This window comes from Balaenoptera physalus, assembly GCF_965194825.1.
Source record: "Balaenoptera physalus genome assembly, chromosome: 12".
Classification (NCBI taxonomy): Eukaryota; Metazoa; Chordata; class Mammalia; order Artiodactyla; family Balaenopteridae; genus Balaenoptera; species Balaenoptera physalus.
In genome coordinates this window covers 45,961,445-45,982,773 of record NC_138897.1, presented here as the reverse complement: position 1 = coordinate 45,982,773, position 21,329 = coordinate 45,961,445, and the positions used below count along the sequence as shown (strand labels likewise).

The 21,329-nt window shown below is 36.0% G+C and overlaps 1 protein-coding gene across 2 annotated transcripts in view; it reads right to left on the bottom strand.

The window, feature by feature from the left end:
• The window catches only part of RPRD1A (regulation of nuclear pre-mRNA domain containing 1A), a 72,615-nt gene that overhangs the window by 39,680 nt on the left and 11,606 nt on the right, over positions 1-21,329 (bottom strand). For both annotated transcript variants that reach the window (XM_082416216.1, XM_082416215.1), the window contains exon 2: positions 382-511. In XM_082416216.1, the coding sequence (XP_082272342.1) occupies positions 382-511 (130 nt within the window). The remainder of the gene's footprint in view (positions 1-381; positions 512-21,329) is intronic.

The window sequence follows — 21,329 nt, the reverse complement described above, 5'->3', positions numbered from 1 at the left end:
TGAGAGAAAGGGGTACTAAGTTTTTCCAGAAATATTAGTTGGAAGATTAATAGTTTTATAAGCACACAAATTTTCAATTCAACACATTCATTCACTCTTAATGAATTTCATTCCAAAATGGCAGTTGCTTTTGGTTACTTAAGGAAAAGGTGAAATTCAAATACTCCAAATGCCCACCTTAGTAACAGCTCAAAAAATTTTTCCTTCACAGCAAGTATTTAACACATTTACAAATGCCATTACAGGTAAGTCTTTTCAAGTGAAAACTTCAAAGAAATATATACTTTGTTTTTTTATTTTAATGTCTTAAGGCAAGTTTTAGCAAAATGACACATTAGGCATTTACAACAGGTTACCTAGTACCCAAAACAATTATCATACCTTGAAACATGCTTAAAAGCCTCCACTATAACTGGTGCAAAATCTTTTGTAAACTCTGGCCCCTTCCTTTTGCTGTTCTGAATGACATCATTAGCTAGGTAGAGAAAAGTAAGCTTCCTGTTTGGTTTGGCTGAAAAAAAAAAAAAAAAATTTAACCTAATTAAAATATCCTCACTTAATTTAGACAAACTTTCTCAATACCTGAATTAAGCAGTTTGAGAACTACGACAAACTTACTAACCACCTCTGTGTATTATGTTCAACCCTAGCTTCTCATTCTACTACCAAACTTAGCAAGTCATTATTCTTTAAAAGATAACTACTCTGGTTTCTGAAGATCACTCATGTGAGGAAAAAAGAGAACTTAAGAGGCAGAGCTAGTCAATGAAATATCTGTTTCCTTACAGTTCTAAGTCGCCCAAACCACTTATCCTTGATTAGTTAAGTCTTTTTTTTTTCCCAAAACAAAATTATTTATTTAATCCAAAATTAAAAAGAAATTGGTGGTAAGGAAATAGACTGTTAAATGACACAAGATAAAAAGCCTAATTCTATATTTAAAAAAAAAAAATCAAACCTTAAAAATAAAAATACTACCACCTCGTGTCGTGCACATGAGCACCACAGGGCCAGGGATGGACCAGCTGTCAGGTGGGCAGGCGGGCAGGGAGGAGGCAGAGGCCGCAGCTTGAGGGAGGCCCTGGCCCCTCCTCGCCTGTGTCTGGCAGAGCCGGTGTGAGACGAAGAAACTGTTAAGGGAAACACTGACCAAAACCGCCCGCCCTGGCCAGGCAAGATAGTAACCACTTGCATGAGTTATCTTACAACAGAAGGTCCTAGTTTGGAACGTGGAACTAACAAGTTACCACAAACCAGAAGAATTTGGGAAAGGTCAAAAGAGAGAGGAGATGCCAGTCCATACGTCCTGCCAACCTCCCAGAATCCTTCTCACTGGAATCGATCTTGGCTGAGCGATCCTTGATTGCTAGTCTTAATTATTTCCAAACTAATAGCTTTATACACAGAAATCCTCACATCTGACTATCCTGTACTAAATTTTATTAAAACTATTAAACACTACATGAAATACAGCCACTTAAGATGGTGATTGGTCATGTTATTAAAATGGTACCTTAAATCTTAACTGAATTTATGACTATTTTAATACCCATGTTGATTTAAAACTCAATATTACTGTCAAACAAAAGAATACAAAATGTAAAATAGGTTGAAAGAGACATCACTTCAATCAATTACATATTTTTTGCTTATGAAATAAATATTTGCCAAGCTAATAAAGTAAATGTTAGGGAAACCAAATGGACAAAGTTTAGATTTTTTTCCCCCCTTTGCATTACATGGCCTTAAATAACTGATTCATCTTGACAAAAATATGCCCCTACTCACTATATTCTGTGGGTACAGTCATCCTCCTAAAAGAGCAGATAAGATTTCACGAATTGCTGACCAGAATCCATTTTTTACTGGTTACAATGTTAAGTGGCATAGTAGTATTGAATATGACTTAAGATTCATATATAAAAGGAAAACCTATTAGTTGAACACAATCTTTTATATTGACTATTTTCATAATACAATTTTACTAGAATTAAAATTGAATCATTCAAAGTTGTACAATTATATTCAGGAACAACATACTTTGTGGCATCACATTACGATGGTGTAGGGAACTTATGATCAGGACTGATAATCCAGTGCACTATTCATGTGGGCCAGTTTATTGGATTTAAGACAAATATTTGGGCAAGGTGCATTTGTTCCTCAAGATTTGAGTACTCCATTTAAAATTTAACCCACTTTTGAGTTCACATTTTTCTTTTAGGGGAAACTAGCATCCCAACCTTCTCATAAGAAACTGTAAAATACTGAGTCACAACTGATCAGACCTTACAAACCTGTGCCGCCCACTGCATAACCTGGTTTGCCTGTCTAAAGCTGCAGCCCACCAATTTTCGTGCTTTTGAAAGTTGCTGGCATAGAATAAAGATAAGGGAGAGATGGCAATAACAGAGACCAATTTCTGATTCTTTTGGCTTGTCTAGTTAGTCAAGCCATAGAGTATAACTGGTTAAGATACCAGGACCCTTTCCCATGAAAATGATAATAATGGTAACTTTCCCAGTATTCAACCCTATCTTTTTTTTTTTTTTTTGTACCTACCCCTGCCTCTGCCCACAAAACCCCACACAAAGAAACGGTCTTATTTAATCCAAGTATTAAAAGTATTATTTAATCCAAGTATTTGCCTTCTTAGCATCAAAATGAGTTTAAATACTCAAATCTGTTCTAAGCACTTTATATATAGATATAGATATATATATATATAAAACCTAACTTAATCCATATAATGTAAGGTACCATTATTATCTGCATTTGGCAGTTGAATAAAAATAGACATCAAAAAGGTTATCCGCCCACAGTGAAATAGACAGGAAGGGATCAGCCATGATTTGAATCCTAAAAGTCCAACTCCAAAGCATTCCCTCTTTACAAATGGACTATGCCTACTGTCATAAATGAAAGAGGATATTACCTTTAGAGAAGATTTAGTAGCAACTCAACCAAAATATTTTAGAATGTTAGCACTATTATTCACAACAGCCAAAAAGTGGAAGCAATCCAAGTGTCTGTCAAAAGATGAACGGATAAGCAAAAGGTGGTATATACATACAAATAGAATACTACTCAGCCTTAAAAAGAAAGGACATTCTGACACATGCTACAATATGAATGAACCCAGAGGACATCAAGTTAAGTGAAACAAGCCAGCCACAAAAAGACATATACTGTATGATTCCATTTATATCAGGTGCCTAGAATAGTCAAATTCAAAGAAAAAGTAGAATGGTGATTGCCAGGGGCTAGGGTGAGGGAGATATGGAGAGTTACTGTTTAATGGGTATAGAGTTCCAGTTTTATAAGAGGAAAAGAGTTCTGGAGATGGATGCTAATGATAGTTGCATAACAGTATAAATGTACTTAATACCATTAAACTTCACACTTAAAAATGATTAAAGTGGTCAATTTTTTGTTATGTTTATTTTACCACAAACATTTAAAAGTATACATTTTACACTGTTTTTAAAATTTGTGAGCTACTAATCTCTTGAAAATAATTCAGAATCATTTCTGCAATGTACACTAAAGTAAAAATTTTCAAGATTTCAACATACATTTCCCAGTATATTCCAAAGAATGAACTCTGTACCAGGAGCATGGCTTTAGTATGGAATCCAAATACCAAAACATCATTTTCATTTCTTTCCTTGTGGAACCCAGGCTAAAATATGAGAAAAACTAGAAATTGCCATAAATTATACCCTTCTCCAAATTTTCAGGGAAAAAAGTTTACTTCCATTTAAAAACTTTACGTAGAACAAATAATAAACTAATGCAACAAATCACAACAAGCAATTCCAGAAGAAAATCACAAAAATGATTTTCAAATAAATTTTTATAAGTTATAAATAACAGAGCCATAAATTGTTACTAAGACATGCAAACTTAACAGAAAGGGCAAACAAGCCATTTCATAATTTCTTAAAGAAATAACTCTATTGGCAACATAATATAAGGCTAAATAATGGGTCTGATGTAATCAACTTCTACGTTTTTACTGTTCACAGGTTCCTTATAAAGACACCTATTTTCCCAATCTTCCATTCAATTTAACTAGCGTTTGTTTAATGTTTGCTATGTGCCAGGGACCATGCTGGGCACAGACCAAAAATAACCCTTCCTGTTCAATCAGGAGTTTGCAAGCACCATACAATCTGGCACATGATAGGTCACATGACTAAGTATGTTAGTTCTCTTTTTTTAATTCTTTCTCTCCACTAATATATGACACCACCACTGAAAGCAACCATAAATTCAATATTATATCCCTGTTAGTCTGTGTGTATACTGCTATGTTTGTACCAATATAAGCCAAGTAAGGACTAGTCAATGTATTGTGAGAAACCATTTTCTTATATCTCACCTCACTGAACTAAATTTTAAGCTCCTGTAGGTACTAAGTATAGCCCTTTTCCAGGGGCCTTGTATATGAATAGGTACATCAAAACAAATAATAATAATAATATCTGGCTGGCTAATATAAGTGAACATAGTATTACCTAAAAAGTTGAGCATACTCCCCAAAAAGGGCGATACAAGTTTAGTTCATCACACAAGTAAGAAATGGATACACAATAATTCACAAACAATTCAAATAAGGATCGATTACAAAGTTTCAGAAAGAAGAATCCAGACTAGTAAACAATAGGAAACAAACTTATTCAAAGGATTACAGAAATGCCATCTAGTCTCACTAATTCATACTGAGTTCATAATCTAGTTTTACTTCTTCATAATCAGAAAGTGATAGGATCATTACTTATTTTCTTACACTGTTCAGACCATATGCCTACTTGTTTTGATATGATACAGAATATCATAATCTAATTTAAACACTGTGTTTTTATGTAGATTGAAATTTACAACCACAGGAGATGATAATGCTGATAAATACAACAAATAGCTAAAAAAATTTGTTTTATCTGTAAACACAGGAACCTTCTTTCCAAGGGAAGCATTCTATATAGAGAGGCAGCAAAAAAATTTAACAAATATATATATATATACACACACACATGCACGTACACACACACACCAATGAGCATTACTGCAGTTCTTATAGAAGGACATCAGAAGAAAAGCCATTATCTTGAAACAAAAACTTATTAAGGATTTATTAACAACTGTTGGACAGCCTTATTTATTTATTTCCCTGATAAACTGAATCACAGACTAGAAAACATGTTCATATGGATGGATAGGTGGCTGTAAGGCAGAAACTGCTTTAACTTAGTTATATTCTTTGCCACAGAAAATGCATAATCAACAGATGGTTCTTGAATGGATTCTATCGATCCTGGACAGGACAAACAGTTCAGTCAGACACAGATGGCTGCTTCTTAATGGCTGAGGTGGGTGAAAAATGGATAGAGCTGGCATGCTCCTGTATCACTGCCAGGATGCCTCACACTTTTGGTAGCCCATCCCTTGCTTAAAATCCTTCAAAGATTTTCTACTGTTCTCCAGATAACATTTTAAATCCTTAACATGAACCAAAGGCCCAAAAAGGTCTGTCTCCACCTCTACACTACTCTCTCTTCATGCCCAACACTACTACTCCTCCAATTTCCCCAACTCCTACCCATGCTTTAGACCTCAGTTAAATGGTTTCCTCTAATTTTTCCCTGACCACCCACTACACATAGGTTAGGCAGCCCTGATATGCTCTCTCATACCACCTCATACTTTTCCTATGGAGCATTTACTCCAACTATAATTGTTTTTATTTAATCTGGTGCTTCCCAACTAAATTCCATCTAAAGCAACAATTGTCAGTCTCATCTACTAATCTATGGAATCAAGGCCAGTAGCTGATTCATAATTTGCTCAACATTTACTAAATCAATAAATTTTGGCCTAACCTATGTCTTTAATTATTTGTTCTACTAATTTAGCTTCTGGTCTTAACCTCACCCAGCAGCTGAAAGGGGAACACATGTAAAATTAACACTACTTTCAGAAACCTCAACTTCAAATTCTGATTATGGAAGACAAACTTTCTTACAGATCTAGCACTCTTTCTTATTTTCAGTGTATTGAGTTCAAATATTTTCCTTTCCCCTCCTCCATTCTAGAGTTCTCACAAATCATAACCCCATAGAAAAATAAGCAAGTAGTGTGAAGGGGAAGGCCAAAAAGTACAAATGTTAAGCAATTAAAACCAACTATCATTTTCTACCTGTTAAATTGATCAAGATGAACGTCTGACACTAACTAAAGTTGGCAAGAATATGGGTAAGATTATCACCTTTAGATACCTTCAGACATTGTGATTAAAATATAAATTAGTGCGACTTCTTAGAAAAATAATTTGGCAATATCTATGAAAAATGTAAACGCACAAATCCCTTGATCCTGCAAATTTCACTTCTAGGAATTTATCCTATGGGTATCTTCTCATAAATGCACAAAGAAATCACTAAGGATATTAATGATAAAACACAAAAGAGAGAACTAATTAAATCATGGTACATTCATACAATCCAACTCTATAGCTGTTAAAAAATGAGATAGATTTATATAAAAATATAGAAAGAAAAAAAAAATATATAGAAAGATATCTAATAGTGTTGAATTACACACATCCAAACAAACACACACATACATAGTAGATAGCTTTACTCTGGGGGAAGATCAAGAAAGAATTTAAGGGGGATCAAGAGTTACCAACAAAGAAGTCATAACAGGGAAACATATGAGCTATAGATTAAATGATTCACTTGAGCCTCCATGCTGAAAAGGGCTTCTGGGTAGTACTGACTTGGCGCTCCACCAACTGACTTTGTCCTGCAAGTCCATTTACCCACGATCTCTCCTGTCTCAATGTCTGGTTTAAAAAAAAACTCCACCTAGGCCCAGACAAATGGACATCTTTCCCATTCTAAAAGGCCCAAGGCAATTCTGCTTCCTCAAATTTTAAAAACCTTCATTTTGGTATATGCAACAAGTTAATTCTTAAAATCTTGAAAAGCACAAACTTCATCCCGGACCATTACACCACTATAAAAAAGACACTGTGAACTGGAAGAGTTCTAAAGAATACACATCACATTGTATATTCACATTATGCTTATAGAGTGGAACTGAAACTAAAACTTTTTTGGCCGATTAAGAATATCTTTAAAATAATATTGACTAGTTTCGTATGACCTAGGCACTGTTCTAAAAGTTTATTACGTATCTCATTTAGTCTTCAAAACAACCCTACAGAATAAGTTATTATCCCCATTTACCAATGAAAGAAGTATTAAAGTAATTAAATGCACTGAAATCAATCAACACATACTACGGTACCTAAATAACATTTTGTTAATAAAAGCAGGAACTACATAAGATGAGCCTGTAACATCTCGTCGTGATAGAAAGTAAGAAAGCTATTTTAAAAACTACCAAGGTTGTATCCAAAGGACACAAGTAATGCCCCAAGATGCTGCCACTGGCAAAAGAGTATCAAAAAGAACGACTACAATGGTCTGAAACACAAACAGCTAAAAATCCATAAGTTCATAAAAAATACTTAAAAAAAAAAGGTTGCTAAAGAACTAATTCAGCTGGCAAGGGGGAAAAAATAAGCCATTTATCCTCCTTTTCCTGGATGAACTGTATTTCAGAGTCAACAATGGCTGATGAAGAAAGTTCTTATGCAACAAATGCTCAAACTGCAGCATGCCTCAGAACCACTTAGAGGGCTTGTTAATACACATATAACTGGTTCCTACCAATAGTTTCTGATGTAGGTCTGGGATAGGACCCAAGAATTTGCATTTCCAACAAATTCCCAGGTGATATTGATGCTGCAGAGGCCTACACTTTTTGAGAACCACTGTTAGAAAAGAATTCTGCATAATAAACACAGAAAGAATAAAAGAATTAGAAATTCATAATTTTGCAACTCCTGGTAAAATAAGGAGTCTAACCAACCACCATCAGAAGCTGCTAAAATCACTGGGTGAAAGGTGATGAGGAACTTTATAATGGATTCATAATGATAACAACTGAATCCACTGATCAATCTCATCCCTAAATATAGAACAACTTGACATTAGGTATCTCTTAATGTGATGCAGCAGGAAGTGCATAACACAGGCAATGCAGTATGCTTTGGGAATGACACCATAAGGACGGAATTACCCAAATGCCTAAGGAGGGAAATTCTATAGTCCATGCGACACAGTCTCCTCAACAAGTAAACTGCATGAAAAAAATGTGGGGGGAGAGGGGACACAAATTAAAGAGAACTGTTAACCAAATGTCATGAGTGGACCTTTTTGGATTCTACTTTGAACATTAACTATAAAGAGACATTTTTCAAGGAAACTAGGATACTGAACATGGACTAGGTTCAAAAAAAATCAAAATACAAAGTTAACTTCGTTAGGTGTGACAGAGCTCTTACAATTACATTAAAATTTTAATATAAGGCTTAATTTATCTATTATAAATATATACTGACATATGTGTTTTAAATGGTTTGAAGTGTGGGTTTTGCTTTAAGAAAAAAAAAAAAAGGAAAAAGAGTAGGTATCAGGGTAGGAAAGATTTAGGTAGATGAAACCAGAAAGGTATAACATTAGTAACGCTGCAGCTGGGTGATGGGTTCATGGAAGTTCAAAATCTTATTGTCTTTACTTACTTTTGTATATAATTTTAAGTCTATCATAAACAGTTAATTTAAAAATTAAATAAAAATTGAGCATAAAAAGTGAAATCTCCTTTCATCTCCACACCCTCACCATGAATGAGTTAATTATTTAGTACGTGTATCCTTTTCATACCATTTAATGTGCCTTTGCAAATACTATATACTTATTCACATATACACAGATACACACATACACAGAATTTTTTCTTCAGTAAGATCATGTTACACATAACGTTTTACAAACAGTTTTCTTCACACTTCATATATCCAAAGCATTTCTGTGTTCAAAAACAGATCTGTTACAAACTCTCTTTAAGAGCCTCATTCCTTTTAATAACTACTTAGTCACATGGTATATATATATATATATATATATAAGTTGTTTCAAATCTTTAATACCTTTATGTTTGTAAACCTGAGCAAGTATTTCTATAGGATAGATTCTGACAGGCAGAGGTGATAGGTTAAAAGGTATGCAGTTTAAATTTTGACAGATATTGTCAAGTTGCCCACCAAAAAGGCCAACTGTTTGAACTCCTACCACATGAAAATGCTCATTTCCCTACATCAACATAATACTATTAATATTTAAGATCTTTGCCAATCTCTCGGGAGTAAAATGATCCTGTTTTTATTTGCAATTCCCTATATATTACTAAAGCTGATTTCTCAGTCATTTATATTCCTTCATTTCTAAATTGAAGGAATTCAATTCAAGTTCCCCACTCACATCAGGTTCCCCATTTTACTACTGAGCTGTTTGTTTTTTATCAACTCACAGGAGCATTTTATACGTTATGCATATTAGCTTTTTCCTGTTGTAGGTAGTGCAAATATTTTCTCCAAATCTGTTGCTTAAATTAAAATTTGATATTTTCTGCATTCAGGGATTTTATAACTTTATGTAGCCAAATCTATTTCCTATATGACTCATGGCCTATATTGTATTTAGAAAGTCCTTTCATGATCCAAAACTAGAAATGATTATAAATATGTATTTTTCTTACATGACTCCATAGTTGATTCTTTTCAATGTTATATCTTTAATTCAACTGGAATAATTTCATATGATATTAGTTAGGAATCTAAGAATCATTTATTAATATTCCATCTCTTATCACATGAGTTTCAAGTGTCTAATTTACCAAATGCCCACATAAAATACGTCTTCTCACAAATCTCTACTCTGTTCCTTTCATATATATATTTCTCTTCCTCTACCAACATCATACTCTTCTAATTTCAATGTCTTTACAGTCTGCGTGGATACCTAAAAGGGCACACTACTTCCATTATTGTTTTCCCTTCAAAACTGTCAAAATTCACAGGACAAAGATTGCCTTGGCTCTTCCTCCACATTCACTTTTCCCAATGATCTATAGATAAATTTCTTACAGACTGCCCTGAATTTACAGATTAATCTGGGAATATCTGACCTCTCTGCAATCAATTTTTACTTAGCAGTTTTACATACTACTGTACTTTAAAACACATACAACAAATGTATGTTTTAAACCGATAAAAAGTAAAATTTAGTGTTTAGCATACAGTTACATTAAAATAAGCTTGTTAAAATACTAACACAACAGGCAAACCTGAAAATATCCTATAATATCAAAGACAAGAAAATACTGGTAGAAAACACTAGTCTCAGAGTTCCAAATGATGTGTACCAATTCCAATATAAAGCCCAATTTGTAGAGGACTTCTGCTTCTGAGAAGATAGAGCAGACATACTTTTCCCTATTCCTCCTGCAAAGCACAACGACAAATCCTAGACATTATAAATAAACCAAACATAGGAAAAGAAAAGGCAGCAGACTGGCTAGGGACCTTGGGAGTTCAACACGAGGTGAGTTCCCAGAGTTTTCATTTTGCCTCATATATCTCAGATTCAAAGTTGAAGAGGCCAGCAACCCAGAAATCCTAACAGGTGCAGATATAAAAAGTTCCAACAAAAGCCTTCTCACTCTCGTCAAAGGAGCAGGAAAAGGGCAGCCTAGCAAGACAGAAAACTTTTAGAAAATACCCTATCTACTCCAACCAAACACACCGCAGAAAGGAAAAGAGAAAAAAGAAAAATCTGTGACCCCACTCACATCCACACCAGCAAAGGCTGTAATGTGGAAGCCCAACACTTCTCCAGAGTAGTGTCAGAGAAGGCAAAGGAGGGAGCCTGGGCTTCTACCCCACCCAGCAGTAAGGAGGCACTCCTCACTGGGGTGGTGTCACAGAAGGCCTAGTGGAAAGTCAGCACCTCCACCGTGGCCCAGCAACTCTGTGGTCTCAGTGGAAGTCTCATGGGGAGCCAGAACTCCCACTCACACCCAACAGTAACAAAGAACATCTCCTTCCCCTGATGGGGTAGTGTCAGAGAAACCCAGCTAAAACAGGATTAAGTAAGGTCCAGAGTCTTATAATATAATACAAAAAAATCTATGGATCAAGCAAAATTTCCATCATACCAAGTACCAGGAGTCTCTCAAACTGAACGAAAAAAGTCAGTCAATAGATGCCAACACTAAGATGACAGAGATTTGAGAATTATTGACAAAGATTTTAAGGCAGCCATCATAAAAATGCTTCAACTAGCATATGCAAATATGTTGAAAATACAAAATTTGTGGGATAAAGCTGAAGCAGTGCTGAAAGAAACTTGCAGCACTAAATGCACACACTAGAAAAGATGAACAAGTCTAAAATCAATAATCTAAGCTCCCACCTCAAAAACCTAGAATAAGAAGAACAAAATAAACACAAGGAAGCATGAGGAAATAATAAAAGTAAAAAATAAAATAAAATAAAATTGACACATAAAAATAAAGAAAAAGCTGCTTCCCCCACCCAAGTTTTTTGAGATATAATTGACACACAGCACTATATCAGTTTAAGATGTACAGCATAATGGTTTGGTTTACATATACTGTGAACTGATTACCACAGTAAGTTAACTATCATCTCGTATAGATGCAAAAACAAAAAGATAAAAAAATTTTCTTCTCCTTGTGATGAGACCTCTTAGGCTTTATTTTCTTAACACTGTCATACATATCATACAACAGTGTTAATTATAGTCATCATGTTGTACATTACATCCCTACTACTTATCTTCGAACTGTTAGTTTGTACCTTTTGACCACCTTCTTCCAATTCCCCCTCCTACACCTCGACCTCTGGCAACCACAAATCTGTTTTCTTTTTCTGAGTTTGGGTTTGTGGCTTTTTTTTTTAAAGATTCAACATATAAGTGAGATCGTACAGTATTTCCTTCTCTGATTTATTTCACATAGCATTACGTCCTCAAGGCCCATCCACATTGTTAAAAATGGCAGCATTTCCTCACTTCTTTAAGGCTGAATGATATTCTGCTCTGTGTGTGTGTGTGTGTGTGTGTGTGTATGTATATGTATATATCTCACAACTTCTTTATCCATTCATCTCTCGATAGACACTCAGGTTGTTTCCATGTCTTGGCTATTGTATCAGTTGTATTTCAATATATTAGGAATAAATATGAGAAAAATAAAATTAAAAATACAATACCCCTTTAAATTGCTCAAAATAACTGAAATACTTCAGTGTAAATAAAACAAAACACGTACAGGACTTGTATGCTGAAAGCTACGTAATACTGATAAAAAACAGTCAAAGAAGATCTAAATAAATGGAGAAATATACCATGTTCATGGATTAGAAGATGTTACATAATAAAGAGGTCAATTTTCCCTAAACTGATATGCAGGATTAATGCAACTCTTATCAAAATCCCAGCAAAATAATTTTTATTGATATAGACCAGATTATTCTAAAGTCTACAGACAAAGGCAAAAGAACCAGAGTAGCCAAAACAATTCTGCAAAGGAATACAGTGGAAGGAATCAATCTACCCAATTTCAAGACTTACCATATAGCTATCAAGATTACCTGTGGCGGGCTTCCCTGGTGGCGCTGTGGTTGAGAATCTGCCTGCTAATGCAGGGGACACGGGTTCGAGCCCTGGTCTGGGAGGATCCCACGTGCCACGGAGCAACTGGGCCCGTGAGCCACAATTGCTGAGCCTGCGTGTCTGGAGCCTGTGCTCCGCAACAAGAGAGGCCGCGATAGTGAGAGGCCCGCGCACCGCGGTGAAGAGTGGCCCCCACCTGCCGCAACTAGAGAAAGCCCTCGCACAGAAACGAAGACCCAACACAGCCAAAAATAAATAAATAAATAAATAAATAAATAAAAGATAGCATCATGTAATGGCAATTCTATAAATCTGGGTTTTCAAAAAAAAAAAAAAAAAAAGATTACCTGTGGCATTGGTGGAGGGAGACACACATGGATCAATGGAACAGGACAGAGAACCCAGAAACAGACTCACACAAATACGCTCAAGTCAATTTTTTTTTTCTTTTTAGATTAATTTGTGCTTTTATTTGCCAGTATAACTACAGTAACCTGCAAACTTCTTTATTCTAAAAATCACATTTTACATCACAGTCCAACAAACACACACACATATATAATGTGTATACATATATAAAAGTGAAACAAAGGTTTTGCCAATAACGTCTACCCTGAGTGTTAATTCTTTTTAAGACTTTTTTTTTTTTAACTAAGGCTGAACTGCACTGACACATCATAATCACCAAAATCCCTAGTTCATCTTAGGGTTCGCTTTATGAAGTGAATAGTGTTGCACGTTCTATGGGTTTGGACAAAAGTATGACGACATAAAATCATTATAATGTCATACAAAGTATTTTCACCGCTCATAAAAACTTCTGTATTCTATGTGTTCATCTCCCCTCCCCCCCAAACTCCTGGCAACCACTGATCTTTTTATTGTCTCCATTGTTTTGCCTTTTCCAGAATGGCATATAGACGGAATCTATTTTTCTTTTTTCCTTGAAGAGAGGGGTTCAAAGCCTTTATGCCTGTAACACCACTCATGGTCCAGCCACACGTGGACCGGACAGGCTCCAGGTGGCAAACAAACACCCCCACTAAATACTGTAGCTTTCTTTCCAGTACTGAGCCCCGTCCCACCGGTCCTGCCCAGCAGCCACGTGGAGGTGAATGGGGGATACGTGTTGGGTATATGTTCATAGGAAGGCCACAAGTTTTGTGCCCCTTGTCACAATGAACCCTGATTCCTGTCGGGTGTGTTGTAAACAGACGAGCCATTTCTTCAGACCCCCTGCTCTGAGCACACCCCCTCAAGTCAATTTTGACAAAGGAGCAAAGCAATTCAATAAAGGAAAGACAGCCTGCCTTTTCAACAAATGGTGCTGGAGCATTTGAACCTTGACCTAAATTTCACACCTTATTTAAAAATTAACTCAAAATGGATCATGGACTTAAATGCAAAACTATAAGTATTTTAGAACAAAACACAGGGAAAAAAATCTTTGGAATCCAGGGCTAAGCAGAGTTCTTAAACTTGACACTAAAAGTATAACACATAAAAGAAAAATTCAATCAACTGGGGTTAAATAGGGGTGTGCCGGGATTGAGGTGGATGTGGCTATTAAAAGGCAACATGAGGGTTCTTTGTGGTGATAGAAATATTCCATATTTTGACTATATCAACGTCAATATCTCAGTTATGATGTTTTGCAAAATCTATAATTATAGAGATTTTATTTTAAACTAGTTTTCCATGATGCTATCATTGGGGGAAGCTGGAAATGGGTAAACAGGACCTCTCTGTATTATTTCTTACAACTGAATGTGAATCTGTAGTTATAGAAAACTAAACAGTATTTTTAAAAATTTCATGTTACGTCCTCTAGTTTTGAAGCTAAAAAATCACTACAAAAGCACTCCCAGAAGAGGGTGGTTGAAACAAAATCCAGTGTTCACTCTACATATTTATTTATAAACATTAATATCAATTTCAGTGACTTAGCTCCAAAAGAATCTGAAAGCTAAAGCTTTAAAAATGAAAACAATTACTACATTAACCTAGGCAAGACAGAGATGGACTAAAAGAAAATTAATGCAAAGTACCCATGGTCTCTGTTAATCTGAGAACAGCTCTCAAACTTTCTGGTTTCAGGACCCCTTCATACTCTTACAAATTCTTGAGAACCCAAAAAAACTTTTGCTTATCCACCAATACTTACCTTATTAAAAATTAAAACAGAGGAATTCTTAAGACATGCACTAGTTCATTTAAAAACAATTTTTAAAATATGTTAACATAAATAACATTTGTTTAAAAAATATATTTCCACCAAAAAAATTTTAAGTGAGAGGAGCCATACTGTTTTATGTTTTTGCAAATCTCCAGTTCAACAGAATACAGCTGGATTCTCATATCTGCTTCCCTATTAAACATACCACAGTATACTGTTTTAATAAAAGTAATGTAAAAAAAGAGCAGACCACACCCAAATATAAACTTGGTAAGAGAAAAGTGTTTTAACAGTCTTTACAGATAATTATGGATATTCTTTGAAACTACACCAAAATCCAACAAGTTGTAGTTTTTAAAAAGATTCTAAATTGTACTATGGAATCTGAAAACATATCAATGAACTGCTAAAACTCTCTTACATTAAAATACTTTAAGCTACCAGGTTCTTTGAATGGATCTTTGACTCCTGTATAATTTTGTAACATCATGCATTAGTCTTTTGAAAATTACTGATTTGCTGAGTTACACAAACATTCCAACTGCTGAAACATTTTATTAGGCAATATAAAAAAATCACATTTGTAAGTATCACTATTGATTTCACTGGAAAAGTGTTTAAAAGCATTGGAAAGTTGTCAGGCTCATGAAAGCACATTTGAGTTTTTCAAAACTAATTTTTGCTTGAAAACTTGAATTTTATAATGGGCAACAAATACTGTCAGTTGTCTTCCTTGATGAAACAGGTTCATTATATTCATTTTTTTGAGAAAACATCTACCAAATATCCGTGTCTGAATAATCACAGTTTCTCTTGTCATTTTTTCAAATAAAATGGTGCTCCGTGAAAAAAGCATCTGGTTTAGCTCACAACTCAATCACACAGGCGTATTTCCTCCAGAATGTTCAGTATACGGTACTTTATGTAGACTTCTCATTTTGTCACACAGATTATTAAAAAGATATGTAATCACCTCTAATGCAATACTCAATAGTCAAAGACTGACAGCTTTTCCCCTAAGATCAGGAAAAAGAGAAGGATGTTCACTTTTACCACATTAATTCAACACAGTATTGGAACTTCCAGCCATAGCAGTTAGGTAAGAAAAAGAAATAAGACATCCAAATTAGAAAAGAAGAGGTAAAATTATCTCTGTTCACAGATGTTACTTGTATAAAACCCTAATGAGTCCAAAAAATCTGTTAGAGCTAATAAATGAATTCAGCAAAGTTGTAGAATACAAAACATTCAAACATGAATTGCATTTCTATAGATTAACAATGAATGATCCAAAAAAGAAACTAAGAATTCTACTTACCATTATATCAAAAAGAATAAAATACTTAGGAATAAGTTTAACCAAAGAAGTGTAAGATTTGTACACTGAAACCTATAATAAGAAATAAAAGAAGATACAAATAAATTGAAATACATCCCATTTTCATGGATTGGAAGACTTAATATTGCTAAGATAACACTGCTCAAAGCAACCTACAAATTAAATGCAATCCCTATCAAACTCCCAATGGCATTTTGGTAGAAATCGAAAAACCCATCTTAAAATTCATATAGATTCCCAAATGATCCCAAATAGCCACAACAATATTTAAAAAGAAAATTAAAATTGAAAGACTCATACTTCCTGATCTCAATACTTACTAGAAAACTATCGTAATCAGAATAGTGTAGTATAGGCGTAAGGACAGACATATAGGCCAATAAAATAGAAGAGCGAGCCTAGTGAAAAACTCTTGCATATATAGTCATCACTAGTCATCATGGAACCGCAAATTAAAACCACAGATACCACTCCATTCCGATTAGAATGTCTTTTTTCAAAACAAAAAAGAAAAAAACAGAAAATAACAGGCACTGATGAAAACGTGCAGAAATTGGAAACCTGGTGCACTGCAAGTAGGAATGTAAAATGGCACAGCTAGTATGGAAAACAGTACAGTTGTTCCTCAAAAAATTAAACATAGAGGGCTTTCCTGGTGGCACAGTGGTTAAGAATCTGCCCGCCTATGCAGGGGACATGGGTTCGAGCCCTGGTCCAGGAAGATCCCACATGCCGCAGAGCAACTAAGCCCATGTGTCACAACTACTGAGCCTGCCTGCATTCTAGAGCCCGTGAGCCGCAACTACTGAGCCCATGTGTCGCAACTACTGAAGCCCACGCACCTAGAGCCCGTGCTCCGCAACAAGAGAAGCCACCGCAATGAGGAGCCCGAGCACCACAACGAAGAGTAGCCCCCGCTCGCTGCAACTACAGAAAGCCCACACACAGCAACGAAAGATCCAATGCAGCCAGAAATAAATAAGTAGAATAAATTTATTTTAAAAAAAATTAACATCAAATTACCATATGATTTACCAACTCCACTTCTCGGTACATACTCAAAAGAAGAAGGGACTCAAACAGATATTTGTACAACCATGTTCATACCAGCATTATTCACAATAGCCAAAAAGTGGAAGCAACCCTAGTGTCATCAACAGACAAATAAATAAAATGTGGTATATACATACAAGAGCCTTTTAAAAGGAAAGAAGTTCTGACACATGCTACAGCATGGATGAACCTTGAAGATATTATGCTAAGTTAAATAAGCCAGTCACAAAAGAATAAACTGTATGATTTCACTTAAATGAGGCAACTAGAGTAGCTGAATTCAAACTGACAGGAAGTAGATGGGTGGTTGCCAGGTGCTGGGAGAGAAAAGGGAATTACTGTTTAATGGGAATGGAGTTTCAGTTTGGGAAAATGAAAAAAGTTCTGGTGGTGGATGGTGATGACGGCTGCAAAACAATGTGAATGGACTTAACTGCACTGAACTGTACACTTAAAAAATGGTTAAAATGGTAAATTTATATTATGTATATTTTACCACAATAAAGAGAAAGAAAAAAAGGTTAAAACGTTAAATTTTATGTTATGTATATTTTACACAACGAAAAAAGTGCACGTGCACACACACACAGAGACACATGCACTCAAGGGTCAAGAGTTAACAAAATTAGTAATCTGAGCTACGTTGATGAGCACTGTCAGGTAAGTGATATTATATTTTTTAAGCTGTGAACGTGTGGTGTGAAAAATACAGTGATTACTGGTACAGTCTGGTGTCTCTGCCTTGACTAATGATTAGACGCTACCAGTTTTCACCTACCTTTGCTTTTACACCACCACAGAACATGCCAACACAGTGAAAAGGGCCAGGGGAGAGAGAACATCTTAGTAGTAATATGAAAACATTTTTTACCTTGTTCCATATGCCTCTTAAAAGGGTCTTGGTGATCCACCAAGGGGCATCCAGTCACCACACTTTAAGAACCACTTCTCTAAAGATGGATAAATATGGCAAGGGCAGAACAACATGACAGACTGAAAAAGCTGGAAATTTTTCAAGTCTTTCTCTCAATGAGGTAAATGTTCATAAATGGAGTTCAATATTTGCCTTAAGATGTCAGGGTTTCCCTGGTGGCGCAGTGGTTGAGAGTCTGCCTGCCAATGAAGGGGACACGGGTTCGAGCCCTGGTCTGGGAAGATCCCACATGCCGCGGAGCAACTGGGCCCGTGAGCCATAATTACTGAGCCTGCGCGTCTGGAGCCTGTGCTCCGTGACAAGAGAGGCCGCGATAGTGAGAGGCATGTGCACCGCGATGAAGAGTGGCCCCCGCTTGCCACAACTAGAGAAAGCCCTCGCACAGAAACGAAGACCCAACACAGCCATAAATAAATAAATAAATAAATAAATAAATAAATAAAAGATGTCAGACGTTCCTAATTCAGGCACTACTCTTAAAAAAAACAGCAAAACATTCTGCAATACTCCTTCTAGCTCTAAAAGTCTCAGATTCTATATACTTTGCAACATTCATTCAGTAACTTCCTCAACACATACTTACTGTGTATCTACTGTATGCTACGTTGAGGAAACAAAGGAATAGGCTCAGTCCTCCACTAATAAGAAACTCAACACAGAACCACTAAAATACTATATGTTAAATGCTATAATAATAGCAATAAAAAGTACATGGAGGTGACACCACAGAAAATGTCAAGGATAAAGAGAACTGGCAAATATGAAGATAAGACCATTGAAATGGAGTCTGGGGACCAGAAAGAAAAAGAATAAAGGCAAGAGAACAGAGTAAAATGGGCCTGTGGGACACCACCAAGCCAACAAACACACATTATAGGAGTCTGAGAAAGAGAAGAGGGCGCATAAAGAATATTTGGAGAAATAATGTCCAAAAACTCCCCAAATTTTAAAAAAGACATGAATCTACGAATCTAAGAAGCTCAATGAACTCCAGGTAGGAATAACTCAGAGACCCACACTGAGAAACATTATAATCAAACTGTCCAAAGACAAAGAATTTTTGAAAGCAGCAATTAGCGACTCATTGTCATGTAAACACAAGGGAGCCTCAATAAAATTAACAATTTCTCATCAAACTGTGGAGGCCAGAAGGCTATGAGATGCCATATTTAAACCCCTGGGGGTGTGGGTGAGGTGGGGAATGTCGACCAAGAATTTTAAATCTGGCAAAACTACCTTTCAATAATGAAGAAGAAATTAAGACATTTCAAGGTAAACAAAACCTGAAGGACTTTATTGGTAGTAGATGTCTCCTACAAGAACTGCTAAAGAGAGCCTTTCAGACTGACATGAAAGGACACTAGATCTTAACTAGAAGCCATATAAAGAAATAACGAACATCAGTAAAGTATCTACATAAGTAAATATAAAAGCCAGTATTACTTTATTTTTTGGTTGGTAACTTCTCTTTTTGTTTCCTATGTGAATTAAAATAGAAATGTATAAAATAATAGTAAGTCTGATGATGGGCACACAACATATATAAGATGTAGTTTGTGGGATTTCCCTGGTGGTCCAGTGGTTAAGACTCCGCGCTCCCAATGCAGGGGGCGCGGGTTCAATCCCTGGTCAGGGAACTAAGACCCCGCATGCTGCATACTGCACATGGTGCACTGCACAGCCAAAAACAAAAAAAACAAAAAAATGTAGTTTGTGACAACAACAATATAAAGACACATAAAAGTGCAATGTGTTTATATCACCTTTTTTAATTTTTATATTTTTTATTTTTATTTTTTTGGCCACACTGTGAGGCTTGTGGGATTTTAGTTCCCCAACGAGGGATCAAACCTGTGCCCTTGGCAACGAAAGCCTGGAGTCTTAACCACTGGACCGCTGGGTAATTCCCTATATCATCTTTTTTTTAATTGAGAGAAAGTTCACATTACATTAAATTAACCATGTTAAAGTGTATAATCCAGGAGAATTTACTATATGGCTGTGCAACTATCACCTACATCTATTTCCAAAACACTTTTGTCACCCCCAAAGACAACTCCATACCCATTAAACAGTCATTCATTTCCCATTACTCTTCTCCACCCAGTCTCTGGCAATGACTTTCTCTCTTTGTGGATTCATCTATTCTATTGGTATCCAACAGATATTTCATATAAAATGAAATCCTACAATATGTGACCTTTTGTGTCTGGCTTCTTTCTCTTCATTTTTTCTTTTTCTTTACGCGGCTGTTGGGCCTTCGTTGCTGTGTGAGGGCTTTCTCTAGTTGCAGCGAGCGGGGGCTACTCTTCATTGTGGTGCTCGGGCTCCTCATTGCAGTGGCTTCTCTTGTTGTGGAGCACGGGCTCTAGGCATGCAGGCTTCAGTAGTTGTGGCACGTGGGCTCAGTAGTTGCAGCTCATGGGCTCTAGAGCATGGGCTCAGTAGTTGTGGCGCACTGGCTTAATTGCCCCGCAGCACGTGGGATCTTCCTGGAGCAGGGATCGAACCTATGTCCCCTGCACTGGCAGGAGGATTCTTAACCACTGGACCACCAGGTAAGTCCTCACTTCATGTTTTTTAGGTTCATCCACATTGTACCATGAATCAGTATTTCATTCCTTTCTACGGCTGAATAATATTCCATTGCATGGATATACCACATAAATCTATTCATCCACTAATGGACGTTCAGGTTGTTTCCACCTTTTGAGTACTGTGAATAACACTGCTACGAGCATTCTTGTATAGTATTTGTTTGAATACCTACTTTCAATTCTTCTGAATATATACCTAGGAGTAGGATTACTGCAAGAGTGCTAGTAAAAGATGAGGAGCTGGGCAATGGGATGGGATAGCAGAGACAAACAGAATACTGCTAAAATAGCAATAAAAAAGCTGCAGGTGAGGCATGTATGAAGAGAGGGGTCAAGATAATCCTGAATTTCTGAAATTAGGCAACTGGTAGACAGTAATCCCTTTCACTCAAATAGGAAATACAGGAAGAGTAACAGGGAAGTGGGACAAGAGTGGGGAAAGATGATTAAGTGTTGCGTTGTATGTGCTGAGTCTGAGGTGCTCAAGAAATACAGTGACATTGAGACTGCTAAAAAAAAAAAAAGAATATTGAATCATCAGCATATTGATGGAAGAAAGCAAAAATTACACCTAAAGTGTCAATTACAAATATATAAAGTGGGACTTCCCTGGTGGCGCAGT